Source organism: Triturus cristatus, chromosome 5_2, assembly GCF_964204655.1.
Source record: "Triturus cristatus chromosome 5_2, aTriCri1.1, whole genome shotgun sequence".
Lineage (NCBI taxonomy): Eukaryota > Metazoa > Chordata > Amphibia > Caudata > Salamandridae > Triturus > Triturus cristatus.
This window is the reverse complement of record NC_140588.1, coordinates 871,248,876-871,274,297: the sequence shown is the minus strand read 5'-3', so window position 1 is coordinate 871,274,297 and position 25,422 is coordinate 871,248,876. Positions and strand designations below refer to the sequence as shown.

At 48.4% G+C, this 25,422-nt stretch overlaps 1 protein-coding gene across 2 annotated transcripts in view; it reads right to left on the bottom strand.

The window, feature by feature from the left end:
* The window catches only part of AFF2 (ALF transcription elongation factor 2), an 855,266-nt gene extending 833,977 nt beyond the window's left edge, over positions 1–21,289 (bottom strand). Inside the window, exon 1 of one of the 2 annotated variants that reach the window (XM_085608002.1) lies at positions 21,047–21,289. In XM_085608002.1, the coding sequence (XP_085464128.1) occupies positions 21,047–21,093 (47 nt within the window). In that variant the 5' untranslated portion in view covers positions 21,094–21,289. The remainder of the gene's footprint in view (positions 1–21,046) is intronic. The other variant, XM_085608001.1, reaches the window with a different exon arrangement.
* Between the last annotated feature and the right edge of the window lie 4,133 nt (positions 21,290–25,422).

The window sequence follows — 25,422 nt, the reverse complement described above, 5'->3', positions numbered from 1 at the left end:
AGACATAGGGAAACACTTCACAGGTCTCTGTGAACTATGGGTGTCATCATCATCACGGGAGTCGTAAACCTCTCTGCACAGTTGCACTCTCTCCCATTGGTTCTTGAACACAATTATCGTGAAAGGTAAACAAAATCTGAACATTATAATTCCAATCTGTGCCTATTGTCCTCTGCACCTTGCAGAGAGCAGCTTCAACGATCTCTGTCCCTTCTACTACCAATACGAATTTTTTAATAAAACATTATTTTCCTAAAATATATTATTCTAATATTCACATAACGCAACATACACTGTTGTATCAAATGAGAAGCAAAAATAGCAAAGGGGTGTGCAAAAGTTTTTGAGCTATGTAGCTCTGAAAGAAATCTAGGAAAACCGACTCCTGTTTATCAACAATGTGCCTTCTTTCTTCTTGAACAGGCGCATCCGGATGAGAAATGCCTTTGACATGAAGAGGAAGCGCCTTGGGGTGTTTATTTCGCGAGCACTTCCCGCCTCCTGCGTAGGAGAGCGTGAGCGAGGCTCGGCACACGGTGGAGCCCGGCTGCGGCTGGAACAGTTCGCCTCTTGTCTGTCCTCGGGGCTTATGTTGGAAGAGCCGGCCGTCTTGGCAGGCGCTGTGTTTTCACATGCATAGCGGGGGGAAACCTGGCCTGCAGATGGCCTCCTCGCGGTTTCGACAACCGCACAAAGGCCCTCGAACTTTCTACTTACACACGATTCCCGTGAGTATGAGGCGCCCCATCCTCGACTGTCCGTTTTCCAGCTCCGCTGTACTGAAGGCATGTGTGTAAGGGAGTGTAAAAATGTCCCCTTGTCTTGCCAGCAGAAAATGATGCTATCAAACGTAATTATTTTAACTGCTGTCTTATCTGAAACTGACAGATTTTTTTAAATTAAGATGCTTCACCTAAAACAATGTGTTGGTCCTGCATGTATTTCTAATCTTCCACATATTTTTAAATGAAAGTTATGCAAAAAGCACTCAAACCCATGTGTTCTCTGTTATGACCTTTATATTTTTCAAAAGCATACGAAATATTTACATGTGTTACACACATGTCAAATCTCTCTCTCTTGACGATTATAGATGGTTATAATTGAGGAAAAGATTCTCTTAAATTGGAAAAAGCGCACACCTTACACGAGCACATAGCCAATTAGGAATACCCCTATTGGTATATGTGCGTCCCCTCATAGTTCCCAGTGTTCCACAGGGAGACTTCATAACATGTCTGGCCCTTTAAGCTTGATAGAATTTCTCTTAAAGCTCCTGTACCTCTGCTTTACCTAAATGTTCAATCCATCAATTAATGGTCCTGCACTTCATCCTGATATCAATATTCAATGGGCCAGTTAATGCCCCTGCATATCACTCCTGACATCATTGCTGAGTTAATTAGTTTCTACTCCTGCCCTTAGTTCTGGCTCCTGTGATCTGACATCAAATGTTGAATCCAGCAGTCCATGCTACTGCACCTCTGCTCTCTAACTGGGTCTGGTGGCTCAGTGGACTAATGCGTCCACTTCAGGGGCCTGTGTTTGATCTCACGGTCACAGGTTCAAATCCCGGCAGGTCCACTCAGACTTTCATCCATCTGAGGTTGATAAAATGAGTACCATTGAGTTGGGTAACAATAAACATCTGTTATTCAGCGCTGAGATACCCTTCTGGGTGAAGGTACTCTTTAAAATACACATGTTATGACATCACTGTTGCATCCAGCAGTTCATGCTACTGCACCTCTGACATCAAATGTTGAATCCATCCATTTATGCTACTGCACCTCTGCTCTGACATCACTGTAGAATCTCGCAGTTCATGGTCCTGCACCTCTGCTCTGACATCACTGTTGAATCCAGCAGTTCATGCTCCTGCACCTCTGCTCTGACATCACTGTTGAATCCAGCAGTTCATGCTCCTGCACCTCTGCTCTGACATCAGTGTTGAATCCATCAGTTCATGCTACTGCACCTTTGCTCTGACATCACTGTTGAATCCTTCAGTTCATGCTACTGCACCTCTGCTCTGACATCACTGTTGAATCTAGCAGTTCATGCTACTGCACCTCTGCTCTGACATCACTGTTGAATACAGTAGTTCATGCTACTGCACCTCTGCTCTGACATCAAATGTTGAATCCATCAGTTTATGGTACTGCATCTCTGCTCTGACGTCACTGTTGAATCCATCAGTTCATGCTACTGCACCTGTGCTCTGACATCACTGTTGAATCCATCAGTTCATGCTACTGCATATCTCTGTTCTGACCTCACTGTTGAATCCATCAGTTCATGCTCCTGCACCTCTGCTCTGACATCACTGTTGAATCCATCAGTTCATGCTCCTGCACCTCTGCTCTGACATCAAATGTTGACTCCAGCAGTTCATGCTACTGCACCTCTGCTCTGACATCACTGTTGAATCCAGCAGTTCATGCTACTGCACCTCTGCTCTGACATCACTGTTGAATCCAGCAGTTCATGCTACTGCACCTCTGCTCTGACATCACTGTTGAATACAGTAGTTCATGCTACTGCACCTCTGCTCTGACATCACTGTTGAATCCAGCAGTTCATGCTACTGCACCTCTGCTCTGACATCACTGTTGAATACAGTACCTCTGCTCTGACATCACTGTTGAATCCAGCAGTCCATGCTACTGCACCTCTGCTCTCTAACCGGGTCTGGTGGCTCAGTGGACTAATGCGTCCACTTCAGGGGCCTGTGTTTGATCTCACGGTCACAGGTTCAAATCCCGGCAGGTCCACTCAGACTTTCATCCATCTGAGGTCGATAAAATGAGTACCATTGAGTTGGGTAACAATAAACATCTGTTATTCAGCGCCGAGATACCCTTCTGGGTGAAGGTACTCCTTAAAATACACATGTTATGTTATGACATCACTGTTGAATCCAGCAGTTCATGCTACTGCACCTCTGACATCGCTGTTGAATCCATCAGTCCATGCTACTGCACCTCTGTTCTGACATCAAATGTTGAATCCATCCGTTTATACTCCTGCACCTCTGACATCACTGCTGAATCCATCAGTCCATGCTACTGCACACCTCTGCTCTGACATCACTGTAGAATCTCGCAGTTCATGCTCCTGCACCTCTGCTCTGACATCACTGTTGAATCCAGCAGTTCATGCTCCTGCACCTCTGCTCTGACATCACTGTTGAATCCAGCAGTTCATGCTCCTGCACCTCTGCTCTGACATCAGTGTTGAATCCATCAGTTCATGCTACTGCACCTTTGCTCTGACATCACTGTTGAATCCTTCAGTTCATGCTACTGCACCTCTGCTCTGACATCACTGTTGAATCTAGCAGTTCATGCTACTGCACCTCTGCTCTGACATCACTGTTGAATACAGTAGTTCATGCTACTGCACCTCTGCTCTGACATCAAATGTTGAATCCATCAGTTTATGGTACTGCATCTCTGCTCTGACGTCACTGTTGAATCCATCAGTTCATGCTACTGCACCTGTGCTCTGACATCACTGTTGAATCCATCAGTTCATGCTACTGCATATCTCTGTTCTGACCTCACTGTTGAATCCATCAGTTCATGCTCCTGCACCTCTGCTCTGACATCACTGTTGAATCCATCAGTTCATGCTCCTGCACCTCTGCTCTGACATCAAATGTTGACTCCAGCAGTTCATGCTACTGCACCTCTGCTCTGACATCACTGTTGAATCCAGCAGTTCATGCTACTGCACCTCTGCTCTGACATCACTGTTGAATCCAGCAGTTCATGCTACTGCACCTCTGCTCTGACATCACTGTTGAATACAGTAGTTCATGCTACTGCACCTCTGCTCTGACATCACTGTTGAATCCAGCAGTTCATGCTACTGCACCTCTGCTCTGACATCACTGTTGAATACAGTACCTCTGCTCTGACATCACTGTTGAATCCAGCAGTCCATGCTACTGCACCTCTGCTCTCTAACCGGGTCTGGTGGCTCAGTGGACTAATGCGTCCACTTCAGGGGCCTGTGTTTGATCTCACGGTCACAGGTTCAAATCCCGGCAGGTCCACTCAGACTTTCATCCATCTGAGGTCGATAAAATGAGTACCATTGAGTTGGGTAACAATAAACATCTGTTATTCAGCGCCGAGATACCCTTCTGGGTGAAGGTACTCCTTAAAATACACATGTTATGTTATGACATCACTGTTGAATCCAGCAGTTCATGCTACTGCACCTCTGACATCGCTGTTGAATCCATCAGTCCATGCTACTGCACCTCTGTTCTGACATCAAATGTTGAATCCATCCGTTTATACTCCTGCACCTCTGACATCACTGCTGAATCCATCAGTCCATGCTACTGCACACCTCTGCTCTGACATCACTGTAGAATCTCGCAGTTCATGCTCCTGCACCTCTGCTCTGACATCACTGTTGAATCCATCAGTCTATGCTACTGCACACCTCTGCTCTGACATCACTGTTTAATCCAGCAGTTCTTGCTACTGCACCTCTGCTCTGACATCACTGTTGAATCCAGCAGTTCATGCTACTGCACCTCTGCTCAGACATCAAATGTTGAAACCATCACACCATGCTACGGCATACCGCTGCACTGACATCACCGTTGAATCCAGCAGTTCATGCTCCTGCACCTCTGCACTGACATCACTGTTGAATCCAGCAGTTCATGCTACTGCATCTCTGCACTGACATCACCGTTGAATCCAGCAGTTCATGCTCCTGCACCTCTGCTCTGACATCACTGTTGAATCTAGCAGTTCATGCTACTGCACCTCTGCTCTGACATCACTGTTGAATCCAGCAGTTCATGCTCCTGCACCTCTGCTCTGACATCACTGTTGAATCCAGCAGTTCATGCTCCTGCACCTCTGCTCTGACATCACTGTTGAATCCAGCAGTTCATACTCCTGCACCTCTGCTCTGACATCACTGTTGAATCCAGCAGTTCATACTCCTGCACCTCTGCTCTGACATCAAATGTTGAATCCAGCAGTTCATACTCCTGCACCTCTGCTCTGACATCACTGTTGAATCCAGCAGTTCATGCTCCTGCACCTCTGCTCTGACATCAAATGTTGAATCCAGCAGTTCATGCTAGTGCACCTCAGCTCTGACATCACTGTTGAATCCAGCAGTTCATACTCCTGCACCTCTGCACTGACATCACCGTTGAATCAAGCAGTTCATGCTACTGCACCTCTGCTCTGACATCACTGTTGAATCCAGCAGTTCATGCTACTGCATCTCTGCTCTGACCTCACTGTTGAATCCATCAGTTCATGCTACTGCACATCTCTGCTCTGACATCACTGTTGAATTCATCAGTTCATGCTACTGCACATCTCTGCTCTGACATCACTGTTGAATCCAGCAGTTCATGCTACTGCACCTCTGCTCTGACATCACTGTTGAATCCAGCAGTTCATGCTCCTGCACCTCTGCTCTGACATCACTGTTGAATCCAGCAGTTCATACTCCTGCACCTCTGCTCTGACTTCACTGTTGAATCCAGCAGTTCATACTCCTGCACCTCTGCTCTGACATCAAATGTTGAATCCAGCAGTTCATACTCCTGCACCTCTGCTCTGACATCACTGTTGAATCCAGCAGTTCATGCTCCTGCACCTCTGCTCTGACATCAATTGTTGAATCCAGCAGTTCATGCTAGTGCACCTCTGCTCTGACATCAAATGTTGAATCCAGCAGTTCATACTCCTACACCTCTGCTCTGACATCACTGTTGAATCCAGCAGTTCATGCTCCTGCACCTCTGCTCTGACATCAAATGTTGAATCCAGCAGTTCATGCTAGTGCACCTCTGCTCTGACATCACTGTTGAATCCAGCAGTTCATACTCCTGCACCTCTGCTCTGACATCACTGTTGAATCCAGCAGTTCATGCTCCTGCACCTCTGCTCTGACCTCACTGTTGAATCCAGCAGTTCATGCTACTGCACCTCTGCTCTGACCTCACTGTTGAATCCAGCAGTTCATACTCCTGCACCTCTGCTCTGACATCACTGTTGAATCCAGCAGTTCATGCTCCTGCACCTCTGCTCTGACCTCACTGTTGAATCCAGCAGTTCATGCTACTGCACCTCTGCTCTGACCTCACTGTTGAATCCAGCAGTTCATGCTAGTGCACCTCTGCTCTGACATCACTGTTGAATCCAGCAGTTCATACTCCTGCACCTCTGCTCTGACATCAAATGTTGAATCCACGAGTTTGTGCTCCTGCACCTCTGCTCTGACATCACTGTTAATGTCATCTGTTCACGCTGCTGCATTTTTGTTTCAGCACCACTGTTGAGCCCATCAGTCCATGCTCCCGCCGTGTTGTAACATCAATCTTGAATCCATGAGTTCATGCTACTGCACCACTGTTCTGACATCACTGTTGATTTTATGTGCTCTCATTTCAGAATCCTGCTCTTACATCAATGTTCAGTGCATTAGATCAAGCTACTGATCTGTTCTGATAACCGTTCATTAGTCATATTTGTGCAGCCTGTAATGATATCAATTTGCGGTTCATATGATAATGTGCCTGTGTATGTGCAGGCATCAGTGCCCAGCGCATCTGTTCACCCTCCTGCACCCCTAGTCGGACATCGATGTAACCTCCTCCACTCTGCTTACACATCAGCAACCAGACCTTCGTTTCATGCTCTTTCACTATCACAGCTGAACTAAGCCCATCTGCATAAGCTAATCCACTCCATCACATCAGCACCCTGTCTATTGGCGTAAGCTCCTCCTCTCTATAGTATCTCCACCCAGTCTATCGATGTAAGCTCCTCCACCCTGCTATCACATCAGCACCCAGTTCATCGGCTCATGCTACTTTACTCTATCACAGCTGCACCAAGTCCATCGGCGAAAGCTCCCCAAGCCTGCTATCACACCAGCACCCAGTCCACTGTCTAACCTCCTCCTCTGTATCACTTCTGCCTCCTGCCCATCAACGTAAGCTCCTCCACCCTGCTACCACACCAGCACCCAGTCCATCTGTCTAACCTCCTCCTCTGTATCACTTCTGCCTCCTGCCCATCAACGTAAGCTCCTCCACCCTGCTACCACACCAGCACCCAGTCCACTGTCTAACCTCCTCCTCTGTATCACTTCTGCCTCCTGCCCATCAACGTAAGCTCCTCCACCCTGCTACCACACCAGCACCCAGTCCATCTGTCTAACCTCCTCCTCTGTATCACTTGTGCCTCCTGCCCATCAACGTAAGCTCCTCCACCCTGCTGTCACACCAACACCCTGCTCATTGGCATCAGCTCCTCTAATGTATCACATCTGTACCTACACCATCGGCGTAAGCTCCTCCACTCTATCACAACTGCACCCTGTCCATTGAGGTAAGATCCTCCTCTCTATAGTATCTCCGCCCAGTCTATCGATGTAAGCTCCTCCACCCTGCTATCACATCAGCACCCAGTTCATCGGCGTAAGCTCCTCCACTCCATCACATCAGCACCCTGTCTATTGGCGTAAGCTCCTCCTCTCTATAGTATCTCCACCCAGTCTATCGATGTAAGCTCCTCCACCCTGCTATCACATCAGCACCCTGTCTATTGGCGTTAGCTCCTCCTCTCTATAGTATCTCCACCCAGTCTATCGATGTAAGCTCCTCCACCCTGCTATCACATCAGCACCCTGTCTATTGGCGTTAGCTCCTCCTCTCTATAGTATCTCCACCCAGTCTATCGATGTAAGCTCCTCCACCCTGCTATCACATCAGCACCCTGTCTATTGGCGTTAGCTCCTCCTCTCTATAGTATCTCCACCCAGTCTATCGATGTAAGCTCCTCCACCCTGCTATTACATCAGCACCCTGTCTATTGGCGTAAGCTCCTCCTCTCTATAGTATCTCCACCCAGTCTATCGATGTAAGCTCCTCCACCCTGCTATCACATCAGCACCCAGTTCATCGGCTCATGCTACTTTACTCTATCACAGCTGCACCAAGTCCATCGGCGAAAGCTCCCCAAGCCTGCTACCACACCAGCACCCAGTCCACTGTCTAACCTCCTCCACTGTATCACTTCTGCCTCCTGCCCATCAACGTAAGCTCCTCCACTCTATCACAGCTGCACCAAGTCCATCGGCGAAAGCTCCCCAAGCCTGCTATCACACCAGCACCCAGCCCATCTGTCTAACCTCCTCCTCTGTATCACTTCTGCCTCCTGCCCATCAACGTAAGCTCCTCCACCCTGCTACCACACCAGCACCCAGTCCATCTGTCTAACCTCCTCCTCTGTATCACTTCTGCCTCCTGCCCATCAACGTAAGCTCCTCCACCCTGCTACCACACCAGCACCCAGTCCACTGTCTAACCTCCTCCTCTGTATCACTTCTGCCTCCTGCCCATCAACGTAAGCTCCTCCACCCTGCTACCACACCAGCACCCAGTCCATCTGTCTAACCTCCTCCTCTGTATCACTTGTGCCTCCTGCCCATCAACGTAAGCTCCTCCACCCTGCTGTCACACCAACACCCTGCTCATTGGCATCAGCTCCTCTAATGTATCACATCTGTACCTACACCATCGGCGTAAGCTCCTCCACTCTATCACAACTGCACCCTGTCCATTGAGGTAAGATCCTCCTCTCTATAGTATCTCCGCCCAGTCTATCGATGTAAGCTCCTCCACCCTGCTATCACATCAGCACCCAGTTCATCGGCGTAAGCTCCTCCACTCCATCACATCAGCACCCTGTCTATTGGCGTAAGCTCCTCCTCTCTATAGTATCTCCACCCAGTCTATCGATGTAAGCTCCTCCACCCTGCTATCACATCAGCACCCTGTCTATTGGCGTTAGCTCCTCCTCTCTATAGTATCTCCACCCAGTCTATCGATGTAAGCTCCTCCACCCTGCTATCACATCAGCACCCTGTCTATTGGCGTTAGCTCCTCCTCTCTATAGTATCTCCACCCAGTCTATCGATGTAAGCTCCTCCACCCTGCTATCACATCAGCACCCTGTCTATTGGCGTTAGCTCCTCCTCTCTATAGTATCTCCACCCAGTCTATCGATGTAAGCTCCTCCACCCTGCTATTACATCAGCACCCTGTCTATTGGCGTAAGCTCCTCCTCTCTATAGTATCTCCACCCAGTCTATCGATGTAAGCTCCTCCACCCTGCTATCACATCAGCACCCAGTTCATCGGCTCATGCTACTTTACTCTATCACAGCTGCACCAAGTCCATCGGCGAAAGCTCCCCAAGCCTGCTACCACACCAGCACCCAGTCCACTGTCTAACCTCCTCCACTGTATCACTTCTGCCTCCTGCCCATCAACGTAAGCTCCTCCACTCTATCACAGCTGCACCAAGTCCATCGGCGAAAGCTCCCCAAGCCTGCTATCACACCAGCACCCAGCCCATCTGTCTAACCTCCTCCTCTGTATCACTTCTGCCTCCTGCCCATCAACGTAAGCTCCTCCACCCTGCTACCACACCAGCACCCAGTCCATCTGTCTAACCTCCTCCTCTGTATCACTTCTGCCTCCTGCCCATCAACGTAAGCTCCTCCACTCTATCACAGCTGCACCAAGTCCATCGGCGAAAGCTCCCCAAGCCTGCTATCACACCAGCACCCAGCCCATCTGTCTAACCTCCTCCACTGTATCACTTCTGCCTCCTGCCCATCAACGTAAGCTCCTCCACTCTATCACAGCTGCACCAAGTCCATCAGCGAAAGCTCCCCAAGCCTGCTATCACACCAGCACCCAGTCCATCTGTCTAACCTCCTCCTCTGTATCACTTCTGCCTCCTGCCCATCAACGTAAGCTCCTCCACCCTGCTGTCACACCAACACCCTGCTCATTGGCATCAGCTCCTCTAATGTATCACATCTGTACCTACACCATCGGCGTAAGCTCCTCCACTCTATCACAACTGCACCCTGTCCATTGAGGTAAGATCCTCCTCTCTATAGTATCTCCGCCCAGTCTATCGATGTAAGCTCCTCCACCCTGCTATCACATCAGCACCCAGTTCATCGGCGTAAGCTCCTCCACTCTATCACAACTGCACCCTGTCCATTGAGGTAAGCTCCTCCAATGTGCCGTCACGTCAGCTCCCAGTTCATCGGCGTAAGGTCCTCCACTGTGTTATGACATCAGTACTCAGTCCATCGGCCTACTCTCCTTCACTCTCTTGTGATGCCAGTATCTAGCAAATTGGTGCATGCTTTCTCACTCTCTGTGACCTTATCATCTAGTGTATCAGTCTGCGCTCTATTACAGAGTGGCATTGCTATCTGCTGGTAAACTCGTCTATGCTAGACATGATGAAGACAATACTGAGGAGAGCAGTGCCCCAACTACCCTCCTATTCACATCACTGCCTTTTCTGTTCTTGCGTCCTATAATATTATTTTGGTTTTCCAGTCTATCGATTCTTGTACCTCGGTTAGGACATAAGTGCACAATCTATCAGTGTTTGCACCTCTGTTAGGACATAGTGCGCGATCTATCAGTGTTTGCACCTCTGTTAAGACATAAGTGCCCAATCTATCAGTATGTGCACCTGTGTTTGGACATCAGTGCCCAATCTATCAGTATGTGCACCTGTGTTGGGACATCAGTGCCCAATCTATCAGTATGTGCACCTGTGTTGGGACATCAGTGCCCAATCTATCAGTCCTTGCACCTCGATTAAGACAACAGTGTTCAATATATCTGTTCTTGCACCTCAATTAGGACATCAGTGCCCGATCTATCAGTTCTTGCATCTCGATTAAGACAACAGTGCTCAATCTATCTGTTTTTGCACCTCGATTAGGACATAAGTGCCCGATCTATCAGTTCTTGTACATCGATTAAGACAACAGTGCCTGATCTATCAGTTCTTGCACCTCGATTAGGACATCAGTGCCCGATCTATCAGTTGTTGCACCTCGATTAGGACATCAGTGCCCAATCTCTAAATTTGTCACCACTGTTAGGATATAAGTGCACAATCTATCAGTCCTTGCACCTTGTTTAAGAAAAACAGTGCTCAATCTATCTGTTCTTGCACCTCGATTAGGACATAAGTGCCCGATCTATCAGTTCTTGTACCTCGATTAAGACAACAGTGCCCGATTTATCAGTTCTTGCACCTAGATTAGGACATCAGTGCCCAAAGTATTTGTTCCTGCACTTGTTTTACAAAACAATGTCCATCCTATCAGTTCCTGCACTCCTGTTTGGATACCAGAGACCAAACTATCCCTTCCTGAATATCTGTTGTGATTTCAGAGCCAAATCCTTCAAATCTGCTCCTGTGCCTCTGTTGGGACATTCATGCCCAACGGTAAGGCTGACAGTGGCAGTGTCGGCCGACCCCGCTTGATGCCAGGTACAGTGTGAATTCTCTGCTGATGCTGTATTGCTGAAACGCAAAGCCCTATAGCGATATTTTAGAAAGCTTGATTTTAAAGTTGACAGAATTGTATATTTTAAACTGTGCCACAATATTCTCATTCAGGGCTTAGACGCTTATCTTAGGCATTGACAGGGGTTAAAAACTTACGTGTACACTCAGCGCTCTGTGTTACAGCCTGCCCGCCCTGGTCCGACTCGGTATCCAATACCGTTGAGCGGAGGGCGGGACAGGTACGAGCCTGAGTGACACACTTCCGCTTTCCCGCTGCAGCACTGAGCGGGTAGCGCTCTAGCCTTGCTGTTACTGGGGCTATTTAGCCACTCGTCGGGATCAAGCGCGCAGCGATTGCGCGCAGGGAGGCGCCTCTAGACGCGCCGAAGACAAGCCAAAGACCTGCCCGTCTGCGCCCGTCCGCGCCAGGACGGTGCCAGGGGCCATGGCGGTCTCACCTAACTCCCCGCTTGTCCCGCTTCCTGTCAGGATTACCTACTCAGCTCAGGTACTTAAGGATCTACAGATTGTTGATGGTCATGAAGACCCTAAACTTATTGTAGAAGGGCCTTTTACATGCTTACATTGTAAATCCCAGTTCACTACTCTGAAGGGAGAAAGCCCTGATAGATGTGTGAACAGCCATACACCATCTTACAAAACACCTAAAATTGCTGGTCATAAAAACATTCTTTGCAATTTACGCTCTTTACCTAAGCATACCTCTGAAGTATGGGACCTAATCTCTACAAATGAGCCTGACTACTGCTTCATGACTGAAACGTGGCTTAAACCCCATTCCACTCCCTCCATTACATTGGCCATTCCGTCAGGATACAAAATGATTAGGTTAGACAGACCTAAGAAAATAGGTGGAGGGATTGCTATTGCTCATAAAAATCACATCAATTGCTCTGTTTTGGCAGAACTCTGCACTCCGGACATTGAATTGCTGATTTTTAAAACAACTCATTCCACCAAACAAACCAGATTAGGAGCCCTGGTTTACCGTCCCCCTGGACCTAGCTCCAACTTTGTCAACATATTACTGGAAAATCTTGCGCCATATGTTCAAAAAGACAAAGAATTCTTGCTAATAGGTGACTTCAACCTTCACAGTGAACTTATAAATTGTAAAGAAGCACAGGCTTTTCTTAACGATCTCTCATTGCTAGGTCTCCAACCACACAATGTGGGCCCAACTCACGTGGCCGGACACACTCTAGACCTGATTATAACCAATTTCCCTAGTGTCACATGCCTTCCCCCTACACAGGTCAGCTGGACTGACCATTTTATCCTTGAGTTTTATACTCCCTATCCTGCAACCACTACCCTCAAAACCACCAATATCCCTGAAATACGGCGGCAATGGCATAAAGTTAATGAGGCCTCCTTTGCTGAGAAATTTGTCCAACCCCACCATGTGATTCCTGATGATATCAATAAAGCTATTGATATGTTTAGCAAAGACATTAAAACAGCCATAGATAAGATAGCTCCATTAAAACAATTTAGACCCCGACCAGCCAAAAAACAAGAGATCTGGTTCTCTGAAGAGCTCAGAAATCTCAAGAAAACAGCCAGGAAATTAGAAAAGATTTGGAGATCTACCCATCTGGTAACAGATAGGAAACATTATTGGGACGCTCTAAGTGTATATCATAAAGCTATCAGAACGGCGCGAAAAACCCATATTACCACTCTTATCACGGCTGCAGACAACTCCCCCAGAGTATTATACCAGGTCCTTCACTCTTTCACCAATCCTACAGCATGTGAGAGTGCAGACACTTCGTCACAACTACTTTGCGACAATATATCGCAATTTTTCTGCAACAAAATCGATCTCATCTATGCTAAAATAGTCAACTCTAACAACAATTTGACTACAAATACAGTCCCTATCTTTCAGGATTCAGAACTTGATAGTGGCCCTCATACTTTAGACCTCTTCCCCCCTATCACTCCTAAAGAGGTGTCCTTGCTCATGACGCAGATTAAAAGTGGAAGTCCTGATGATATCATCCCGGCAAGACTCATGTCCACCTTGCTCGGAATCCTATCTCCCACCATCGAAAAACTTGTTAACTTATCCCTCTGTACAGGTTCTGTCCCCAAGCAGTGGAAACAGGCCTTAGTCAGGCCAATCAGGAAGAACACCACAACTCCATGGACTGATTTGTCAAATCTCAGACCTATTTCGTTGCTGCCATTTTTGGGAAAGCTCACTGAGAAGTATGTAAATCGTCAGTTATCCAGCTACATTGAGAAAGCTGGCGGCCTAGACTACTCTCAATCTGGGTTTAGGCCGAAACACAGTACAGAGTCCACCCTCCTGTCTGTCACTGACGATCTGCATATGTTTCAGGACAAAGGCTACTCGGTAATTTTGGTGTTATTAGACCTTTCAGCCGCGTTCGGCACCGTGTCACATAACATCCTCATTGACCGGTTGTCGAACGTAGGGGTCAAGAACAAGGCCCTTGCTTGGCTAAGGAGTTTTCTTACGGATCGGACCCAGACTGTCACCATGGGTGAATACAGATCAACTGAGGTAGAGATTACGAAAGGGGTGCCACAGGGCTCCTGTTTGAGCCCAACACTCTTTAACATCTACGTGGCACCCCTGGCAAGAGTGATGCGCAAATTTGGTTTCATCCCCGTGTCATATGCGGATGACACGCAGCTCCTCTTTCCCTTTCAAAATCTCACCACAGAAATAAGAAACTCCTTCTCCGCTGGCATGAAAGCCGTCGCACAGTGGATGTCCACCAACTTCCTACAGTGCAATGTCAACAAGACGGAAGTAATGCTGTTTGGAGATGCCAAATTACTGTGGACTCCTGACTGGTGGCCATCTGATCTTGGCACTGTTCCGGAGCCCAAACAGATTGTCAAAAATCTGGGGATACGCCTTGATCACGACCTTTCCCTCAAACAGCACAGTAACATGGTAGCTGGCTCATGCTTCCTTACCATCAGCATGATGCGCAGAATATTTCCACTGCTACCGGATTCCTTCAGAAAAACTTTGGTGCAAGCCCTTATATTGAGTCGTATTGACTACTGTAACGGACTGCTCCTTTCTGCTAATGAAGGAGTTCTGGATAGGCTCCAGGTGGTCCAGAATACGGCAGCTCGCCTTGTCCTAAATGCTCCCCCCAGAACAGCATCAAAACCTCTATTACAGAAACTACACTGGTTGAGCATTCGACAAAGAGCCAAGTTTAAGATATGTTGCATTATCCATAAATGCGTAAACGGAAATGGCCCTACATACCTGGAGCAGAAATTTATCCCCTACACTCCCTCCAGATCGTTGAGATCTAGTGAGAATTTTCTGTTGGCAGTACCTCGTGCAAAAAAAACCAGACATGGAGGGAAAGCTTTATCTGTTGCAGGGCCCACACTGTGGAACAAACTGCCTCTGGCCCTCAGGCTCTGCACAGACCATTTAAAATTCAGGAAGCAACTGAAAACTCTGCTGTTTACTGATAAAATCTAGACCCTGCCCCTCATCTGCATATTTATTTAGACTCTATTTGGTATCACAGCGCAGAGATACTCCGGTTGGAGTCGATTCCAGCGCTATAGAAACCCATAAATAAATAAATAAATAAATGCCCATTCCATCATTTCCTGCACCTCTGTTGTGACGTCGGTAATTCGCCGGCTCCTGCTCCTCTACTCCATAGAGGCTTGATCCATCCATTCTACACTTCTGATGAAAATCAAGGTTCTGGGCATCACTTCCCAGTTCTGTGCCTTTTCTGATTTCATTAACCAGTGCATGTCCATTCCCCTCAGTTGTGACACGTGCTTAGGCCGACATTCATGCCCGTGCACCAGCTCCCACCCCAGCAATGCGTGGTCCTGACCTAGTGTTAAGAAATCAGTGCCCAGTACATGCAGCGTGCACTTCTGCTGTGACGTGTGATCAGCCCATCTCTCTGTTCTTCTGCAACCCTGTTGCAATATCAGTGCTCAGTGTGTCATTCTATGCTCCTCGTCCCCTTTCCCATACATCAGTCCATATTTCTGCTACATCAGTTCCCAGTCCATCAGTTAATGTTTCTGCATTTGTGTTGTGCCAGGAGTTTCCAGTGAAGGCTCTTGAACTTTTGCCGCGACATACGCACCCAGTCTTTGAGCTCATGTTTCTCAATCTGTGTTGAGACATCAGTCCATGTTCCTGCATCTGTGCTGTGGCATCTGTCCATCCGTCTATGCACCTCTCACTCAGTTGTTACTTTAGTGTTTGGGGAATATGTGTGTGTGCTTCTGCACCTGTGCCATGGCACTAGTGTCCGTCAATGTTAAAGCGCCTATGTTGTGACATATGTGCTCTTCCATCATACCATGCCACTGCCACGCTTTTCAGGCATTAGTGACCGGCCCATCAGTCCGTTCTTGTTCACCTATGATGTGGCCTGATTGATCATGCCATCATTTCAGGCTCCTGCGACTCTTTTATGGCATTAAGGCTTGGTCCCCGCTTCTGGGCCTATTTCCAGACATTAATCCACCTCTTTCTTTAGTTAATGCCCACTCATCATTTGCTGCTCCTGAACTGTAACTTAACTTAGTCCATCAGTTCCTGATCCAGTCCCTCTGTTGTGAAATCAGGGCCCAGTTGATAAAGTCACTGTCCTGCATTTGTGCCGTGGCACCCCTGCTCAAACATCTGTGTGTGACCTGCATCTGTACTGAAGCATCAGGTGGTCCCATGTAGTGGCCGGTTCATGCTCCCGCACCTGTGCATTGATGGTAGCGCCCAGTGGGCGCTCCTGAATCTCTTTAGAGGGCTAAGGGCTCAGCCAGCAGTCCATGCTCCTCCCTCTCTGTCATAACAGCAGTGCCCATATCAGGCTCGAATGGCTCTGATGTGACGTGTACTCACTCCATGAGATCATGCGCATATGCTGTAATACAAGTGCTAGTCTATCGGCTGATGTTCCTGACGCTCTTTTGTGAAATCAATGCTCAATCGATCAATTCATGTCCTTGCCCTTGTGATGTGGCATCAGGGCTCATCTGTCCCACATCCAGCGATCCAGGCCCTTACGTCTTTGCTCGGGCATCAGTGCACAATACATCGGTTCATGCCCCCGCACTAGTGTTGTGAGTCTGACTTCAGTTACCAGTGCATGCCTCTGGACCTTTGCTGTGACGTGAGTGTTCATTCCATCGGTTTACGCTCTTGTACCTGCCCTGTGGCATTAGTGCCCTCTGCGTGCTTCTGTGCCTCCAGTGTTAGTGTCCAATCCTTCAGCTCGTGCCCCTGCAGCACTTACCAGACATCAGTGCCCAGTCATTCAATCCAGGCTCCAGAATCAGTGTCGTGACATCAGTTACCAGTGCATGTTTCTGCACCTTTATTGTGGCTTATTTATTCCATCGGTTTACGCTCTTGTACCTGCCCTGTGGCATCAGTGCCCTCTGAGTGCTTCTGTGTCTGCAGTGTAAGTGACCAGTCCTTCAGTTCATGCCCCCGCACTAGTGTTGTGAAATCAGTTACCAGTGCAAGCTTCTGCACCTTTGTTGTGGCCTGTTTATTCCATCGGTTTACGCTGTTGTACCTGCCCTGTGGCATCAGTGCCCTCTGAGTGCTTCTGTGTCTCCAGTGTAAGTGACCAGTCCTTCAGTTCATGCCCCCGCACTAGTGTTGTGAAATCAGTTACCAGTGCATGCTTCTGCACCTTTGTTGTGGCCTGTTTATTCCATCGGTTTACGCTGTTGTACCTGCCCTGTGGCATCAGTGCCCTCTGAGTGCTTCTGTGTCTCCAGTGTAAGTGACCAGTCCTTCAGTTCATGCCCCCGCACTAGTGTTGTGAAATCAGTTACCAGTGCATGCTTCTGCACCTTTGTTGTGGCTTATTTATTCCATCCGTTTACGCTCTTGTACCTGCCCTGTGGCATTAGTGCCCTCTGCGTGCTTCTGTGCCTCCAGTGTTAGTGTCCAATCTTTCAGCTCGTGCCCCTGCTGCACTTACCAGACATCAGTGCCCAGTCATTCAATCCAGGCTCCAGAATCAGTGTCGTGACATCAGTTACCATTGCATGCCTCTGGACCTTTGCTGTGACGTGGGAGTTTATTCCATCGGTTTACGCTCTTGTACCTGCCCTTTGGCATCAGTGCCCTCTGAGTGCTTCTGTGTCTGCAGTGTAAGTGACCAGTCCTTCAGTTCATGCCCCCGCACTAGTGTTGTGAAATCAGTTACCAGTGCATGCTTCTGCACCTTTGTTGTGGCCTATTTATTCCATCGGTTTACGCTCTTGTACCTGCCCTCTGAGGCATCAGTGTCCTTTGCAGGCTTGTGTCCATCCAGTCTAAGTGACCAATCATTCAGTTCGTGCTCCTGCAGCTCCTACCAGGCACCGGGGCCCAGTCATTCAATCCATGCTCCAGAACCAGTGTTGTGACATCAGGTACCAGTGCCTGCTTCTGCACCTTTCTTTTTTTCTAAGAATCGTATCTATTGGTTGACACTCTTGTGTCTGCCCTGTGGCTCCAGTGTCCTTTGCAAGGGATCAGTCCTTCAGTTGGTGCCCATGCAGCTCCTACCAGGCACCGGGGCCCAGTCAGTCCATGTTGCTGTCCCTCTGCTGTGCCATCAGTGCCCAGTCAATGGCTCATGGCTCCTGCAGCCGTTTCATGTCACCAGTGCCCAGTCCATCAGTTGCTTCTCGTGCACCTGTGTTATGGCATCATTACTCTGTCCTGCTATAGTGACAACAGTGCAACACCGAAAAAATCACAACTAGTTTTATAACAACAATCACACCCACGAGCGCACAGAAACGATGTCCCTGAAAGCGACTCACAGCCCCTGTTCAATGAGGTGCCCCATGCCTGACCGCCTACTGTGAACACCCACGAAGCGCGAGCGGCAGGCAGGTCTGCACGAGATTCATGCTATAACAACGAAAAGTACATTGAAACACAGTCTTTATTTCAGTCTAATAATTATTCGTTTTCACTTGCAAGGGACAGCGGCCAGCCTAGTGTGATAAAACATTAAAAAAAACGACAGTATTGCTGAAGTACTTGATAAGGAAGATTTTGAATATTTGAACAACTGATTCGCTGCAGTTAAAGTCCCATCCTTTGTTAACGTTAAAGTATCTTTAAAAAGCTGAATGTTTGGGATTTCGAGCGAATCCACTCCAGCAGCGATCGCGTGAATAGAACACGGCCTTCCTCCCACAGAACCATCGCAGCAGTGCAGCAAAGTGTTTAGGGTGGAAACCCGTCCCCCTGGAGCGTTCGATCGGTCTGTCTATATATCTATCTACCTACCTACCTACCTACCTACCTACCTACCTATCTATCTATCTATCTTATCTATCTCTGTCTAATGATGGATATCTCTCCTGTATCCAGAAATCAAAATATTTCTTTTTATCAATAAATCGTTCTCTTTAACTATGTGTGTATCAATCTATCTCTCGATTTAACTATACATCTGTTTATGTTTAAATGTATTTGTTTGTCTAGGACTTTGCTGTCTGTATCGTGCATCTGGCATACTTCAAAAAAGTGCATTCCTGTTTGTGTTTGTCCGACGCACAGTCTGCTGGCAGTATCTACCTATTTGTCTTTGTTCAGAGGCCAGACGATGCTTGTTGGGGTGATGGTAACAACATTCGTGTATTTTACATATGAGTGACCTAAGAGGGGACGATAAAGCACTCCGTTGCGCGTGCTGGTGGCACAAGTGCCTTTGGGGTGCTTAGAGCACCGGCTGCCGGCTACACTCACCCTGATCCCCCCAGCTAGTGTCCGCAGTCGTGTTATGTTGACACTCATCCCCTTCTCTTGCCCCTGCTTGCTAGAGGTTGTGTCAGCGCGGGCAGCCTTATCGATCTGCGGACCTGTCCCAAGAGCAGACGCCAGAGCTCAGACAGCTTCACTGAGACATCCCAAACTTCACGGGATCCACCCTCAGGCCACCCACCTTCAGGGCCTGGAAGGAAGCATCAGCGCTTCCTCCCATCTTGCGGATCCCACAGCGCAACTCTCCGCGGAATGCCTAAAGCGCGCAAACCAGCCGCGCAGGAGGAGCGTCCTGCGCTCTGATGGTGGAATAGTTTGTAGCCGCCGCAATTGCAGATTACACATTTCCATGCATCACACTGCTGCGTGCACGGTGCAGTGAGAGAGGAAGACATCCCTGTAACCCCACCATCCTACAGTCTGTGATGTTAATCAGAATTGTTCCTTAAGAATTCGTGCAACTGCCAGACGGTGAGCGCACCGTCTGCAGCGGTGCTGCGACAACCTCTAAACAAAACACACAAAAGAATCCGAGATACCCTCCGTGTACCGCGTGCTCCTGTCACAACACCGGGGCGCGCAGCATTAAATCACGCGCTGCTAACGCAGAGAGCGACTCGCTTAGGAGGCAGCAAGTCGAGCAGCGTTAATGCTCTTTAACAATACTGCCCCACGTGTTTGTTTCCAGAGATTATCCGAACAATAATCCGCGCAATTACAAGTGAACGCTCGTGCAATACGGCAAACGTGGGCGACAGCAGCTTAATAACTCAACTAATAAACATTGTTACAGCAGCGATTCAATTAAAGCCCTCCCCGCTGAGGAGTGACACATTTACACCAAGCGGGCACGCGGGCACCATAGAGCGTTACTGGGAGGGCATCTGGAAAATAACTGAGGCGTCTCCTGAGCATACTACAGCGCCCCCCACCCCTTGGGCTCCAGGGCTTTAATTTTCACCCCCCTGCAGCATGGCACTTCCTCCCCTGTGCATCTATTCCGACCCTGGTCTGCTGCCGACAGACACTGCCCACAGCTCTTTTTCAATCCTTTACACACACCCTGTCACATTTCAAGTAATGCAGGTGTAAGACGGACAGTTTTCTACATCGACCAGCGATAAAGAAAAAACACAACGTGGACATCCAACTGAAACAAGAATTACATTAAAGCAAGTTCAGCAGCGCAGTGATAAGCCAGAGCAGAGGGGAGACGGCGGAACACAGCAACAGTGTACAGCTGGCACTTACGGAGCACAGGCGCTGCATTATGAGCCAATTGCGACTTCTATAGCACGCCTATCTGTGAGAACACACACGCAAACACCAATGCCAGCACTTTTCGACAACTTTAACAGAGTCTCTGCAGGAGCATCAAAGAGCCAGAGTCAAGTGAATTCATTCTAAAGCCAAAGTACAACTGTAAAAACCCTTTCACGCCGTCCCAGTCCCCCGCAAAGCAGCCGACTCAGGGGTGCTGCCCTCTGGCAGACGAAGCTGTTCTCCATCCCAGGCACAGCGCATCCTCCCGAGAACGCCTTCCACGGCACATCTGTACTCAGAGGGTGACTGCTGGCCCCTTGGGAAACCTGTGCTGGTCGCTAAAGGTGGTGCGGCATGAGCAATGTGGCTGCCTTACGTGGCACAGGCAGCACCTCCCACCCACCATGTCTTTCCGAGGCAGAGAGCCCCTTGGGACCCAGCACAATTAGTGCCATCCACTATGGCAACTTCTGCGCGGATGTACCTGGCTGCGCAGTGAGCAAAGCGTTCCTGCGAAGCCGGCAGCGCACGACAAAGGGAATGCAAGGGGAAGCGCCGCGCAGGATGCAAGCACGGCGCGCAGGATGCGCAGCAGAGGCTGTGTGCTACCTACCACGGCTGCTCCAGGTCCCAGTCTCGGATAAAGTCGAACAGATCCATCTTGGCTGGGGGCAGCGCTGTCCCCCGGCGCCAGGGCGCGCAGGCTGCATGCAGGAAGCGGCGGTGAGGATCGCGCCCGGTGTCCTGAGTGCTCCGAGTCCCCCGCACAGCGCTCCGCTACCACAGCTGCGATCCCTCCCCCCGGCTGCCAGCACAGCAGCAGCACCGTCAGACGACCAGCTAGCTCTTGGGTAGCAATGGGAAAATGCACAAGGCAGAGGCGGCCGCGGGGAGGAGGAGGCGGAGCCAGCCGCAAATCGCGAACTGGAGACTGAAGAACTGTGGACTGGAGCTCACAGAAGCACAGGCTAGAGGACGTCAGAGGCAGCGCAAGGGTCTGAGACACCGGGCACGACCCAAAATCCACGCCGGGCTTTGATGGCGGGCCAGGTGCTGGCTGTCAAAATCAGCTGCTGGGACAGGGTTCTCTGAGAAGGGGTCGGGTCACGGGCGGGGTCATGGCTCGGGGCGTCACTGACCTCCGGGCGCAGTCAGTCTTCATCAACACATAGCGCAAGTGTCCAGAGCGCCGAGAAGCCAGCGCGCCTCATTCACTCGTCTACACCTCTAGACGCGAAGTGGGTTCAAGTAGGCACTGTCTAGAGTCCTTGTTTAACAACTGGAAGGAAAACATACCACGTCCACGTCTGAAACGGAGTTGGTGCATCGAGTCGTACAGATGTAGACAGATGAAATAACGCGTGTACACGTTTTTCTTCAGGGTGACATCTGCGAGTTTGTTTGACAGTCTCGCTTAAAACAGAAGGTGCTTTTAGTTCAAATATGCTCCACTCGCGCGCCTTTCGACCCCGAACCTCCTGCGGCTCAGCTGGTGCTCGCACTGAATGAAAATCGTGAACACACGGCCACGTGTACAATCACCTTTCATTCAGTCAAATTCCGTGCGTCTCTGCACATATGCTGTGCGCGCGCTCGAGAAATACAAATCATACAATTAGTCACGACTATCATAGAACTTGCGCCGGATTTACCTACCCAATAAAAACCCAATCCCAGCTTTTCAACTGTCTTCGCACCTTTCTGGTTCTTTTGTCTAAGTTCATTTGCAGGTTTTCCTTTTCTGTTCCAATCTTTGTGGACGACTATATGATTAGATGTATTCAGGAGTTGTCGGTGGAGAAGTAAAAATGTGACCTTTTTTAATTTTATAGGCTATTTGTAGAATGCCTTTGAATTCATGGAATGCTGGAGCAGCTGATGTGTTTGTACGTTGACTAGTTCAAGTCCATCATTAGGAAAGGGGCGCGTCTTTACTCCTCTCCCCACTCGTCCCCAGACACTTCCTGCACCTGTGCTCTATTGGGGCTGAACAGTGACAGCCCAAGCTACAGCCCTCCAGACATATTTGCTTAAAAGTCAGTCAGTCAGCACATTGTTGATTTATCACCGTGACTTCCAATTCTGAAACCGGACACAACATTTTAGGTGTTCGCGCTCCCTCATTCTCTCATTGAAACCTGCGAAGATGATCAACAAATAAAAGGACAAAGTGTGGCTGACCAAAGGCTCAGCACCTCAGTTTCTTAAGTAAACAAATTCATTAGGTTCCTGTGCAACCACATCCGAAGTATGCCGCACTTTTACTCCACTGGAGACCAGATATAATCAAGGAGAGAAGGACGGTGCACCAAGATGGAGTCAAAGAATTCCGTGTATATTCCAAAATAGACTCTTTATTGAATTTTCAATTAAAAGCTTGGACATCAGCCAACGCGTTTCGTTCCAAATGGAACTTCGTCAGGGCTGAAAAGGTACACAGATAAAAACAAACTAAGTACAACTGCCACATAGGACAATACAGAAGGAAATCTACACAACATGTATAAACATATAAAATACATAAAATACATACATTCGTTGCATTGAAAGAACGGCAAAACAACTGGTTAAACATAGTAAAAAGCACTTGATATATAGACACACGGAATTCTTTGACTCCATCTTGGTCTACCTGCGTAGATGATGTCTGTCACCAAACTGTTTGCCTTCGAAAAGGAGGCTGGAAACCATGGGTCGCGATTCACAACGTATTATCAACCGGTACTGGTGTCTTTCGTCACAGTTAGGTGTGTTTTACTCAAGACTTTTACTCTAATATTTACTCACAGAAAAAAGTGTGATCCACAAAGCTTTTATTCCTTGATTAGCAAGTAAGCCACACCAAAGCTTTATGAAAGATGCTAATACCCACGGAAGAGAAACCCTCGTGTACAAAACCATTTTGTGATCGAAAGGCTCCGATTCATAAAATCGAAGTGATAAAATCACTCGGCCTGATGAAGTCTTAAGGGACAAAATGCAGTGGTTGGGCTGATGTGCAATTGTATTTAACCTAATACATCAATAAAGTGGATCTGAACATACGTACAAGACTCCCAAGGAATTTAACCGAACTCTGTTTATGGACACATTTAAATATTGTATCTTTTTGTAATGTCTTGTTAAATGCTCTTAATTGAGCTACATCTATGATATACTGTATGCTCCTTTTTATTGGTTTGATTTGGTATTGTTTTGTTTGTAATTTCTAAGCAGTGGGTCACAAAAGGTTCAACATAGGTAGAACATACATTAACAAGACGGCACACTAGTGCAACATCGATAAACCCACACTGCTATTGCATAATTTCGGCAGGGACCCAACAGTGTTTTAATGTGTAAAACAATAAGGGCCAGTGCACACACCTCTGCTCAGAAGCCCGCGACCAGCAATTGCGCACTGACTACTGCTACGAATCCGCGCTCGAGCGCACCAGATCGAAGCCGTCAGACGCTCCGGCCTCGAACTACGTTTCCCGGCATCCAGAGTGCCGTCACGCTACACGCTTTGAAGCGTGCGTCACGCCACAGCGTCTCCTACTAATGCGGAATCACCACCACACAACGCGTCGGAAATTCCTGCCGGCTGCTGCGGATAGCTTCGCGCAGCGTCGTGAACTCGTTCTTTGCTTGCAGTGGGACGAGCTGGATCCTGAACAGTCCTGCAGCGCTCCTTGATCTACCGAGACCTCTTTTCTTGCAACCTAGGTCTGGTGAGGGTGCAGTGCACCGATACGATAGCCGTCCCTTCTCAACTCGACTCCCCTCCTCCGTTGGAGAGCCATTCTCACGCTCGTGCAGAGGGAGGATCACTGTTCTGAGTTCCTTTTTACTTTGTTGGAATAACTCTAGTGCATCACATTGGAATACCTATCGGGTGGGGCTATGGGGACTCCCGGCTCTTCTCATTCAAACGTAACCTCCTCCGCGAGGCCTGACTATTGGGAAGCCTCAGTGAGCTTCGCTCATCCTGGTACTTGGGCTCCTATCGGTTAGCCTGGAAACAATCGATAACGTTAATTAATACATTACGCCATATTCTGAAGACAAGAATATATGAGACACATTCATGGGCGATGTTTTGTTTGTGATTATGTACACGTTTGTTATTGTTGCTGTTGTGCTTCTGACTCCATTCCAACAGGGATCTATCATAAGGTAGCGGACCACGCGCTCTCCCTGTAAAAGAAAAGTGGAGTTTATACTGGGATAGGTGCTGGGAGGAAAACACGCATTGATTGCTATCTATATTGGGGAGAATCTGTGCGAGAGCTGGTGACGCTTTTGATGTTGTCCTATGATGTCCTTGTTCATTATATGTATCCATATATCTAGCCAGCACAACAGAACAACAGTTATGACCACGCTAAGACGTAGATGTGTTGCATCATAAAGCAGCTTGTTCTTTTCTTTTACAGGTATATTAACGAAGAGAAACATAGTAATGGTCATTATTGTGCCGGATGTGTAGCCAAGAGGGTAGGGGAGATAGGTAGGGTATTAATCTTGTTCCTTGTGTTTTACAGGTCTCCCTCCCCGCTGTTCCCTTCCTTTCCTTCCCTCACTTGATCCTCCCGATGACCTGTGCCATTAAGGCTATCTAGGCTTGGGTAGATCAAGAGGTGGACCACTATTAGCAACAATCCGATCTCGAGGACTGAACCAACGTGACAGAATTTCCGAACCACAAATTGAGTCCTCCTGGTCAGATTGTGAGGATGGCCACGCTCGACGATGTATTAGCGGCATTTGCTAATGTACAGGCAGAACTGACTGCATCCCGTCAGGAGACAGCAGACCTCAGGGCTAGGGTAGAAGGTATGCAACGTAACCCCTTTAATGCAGGGGGCATTGCTTCAGTTCCCACAAGCGCAGTAGTAGTAGAATTACCTGTGTCTATACCATTAGCCACACCGGAGAGGTTTCACGGGGAATCAAGCAAAGTCCAGGTGTTTTTAACACAGGTCCTGCTTCACTTCTCATGCAAAC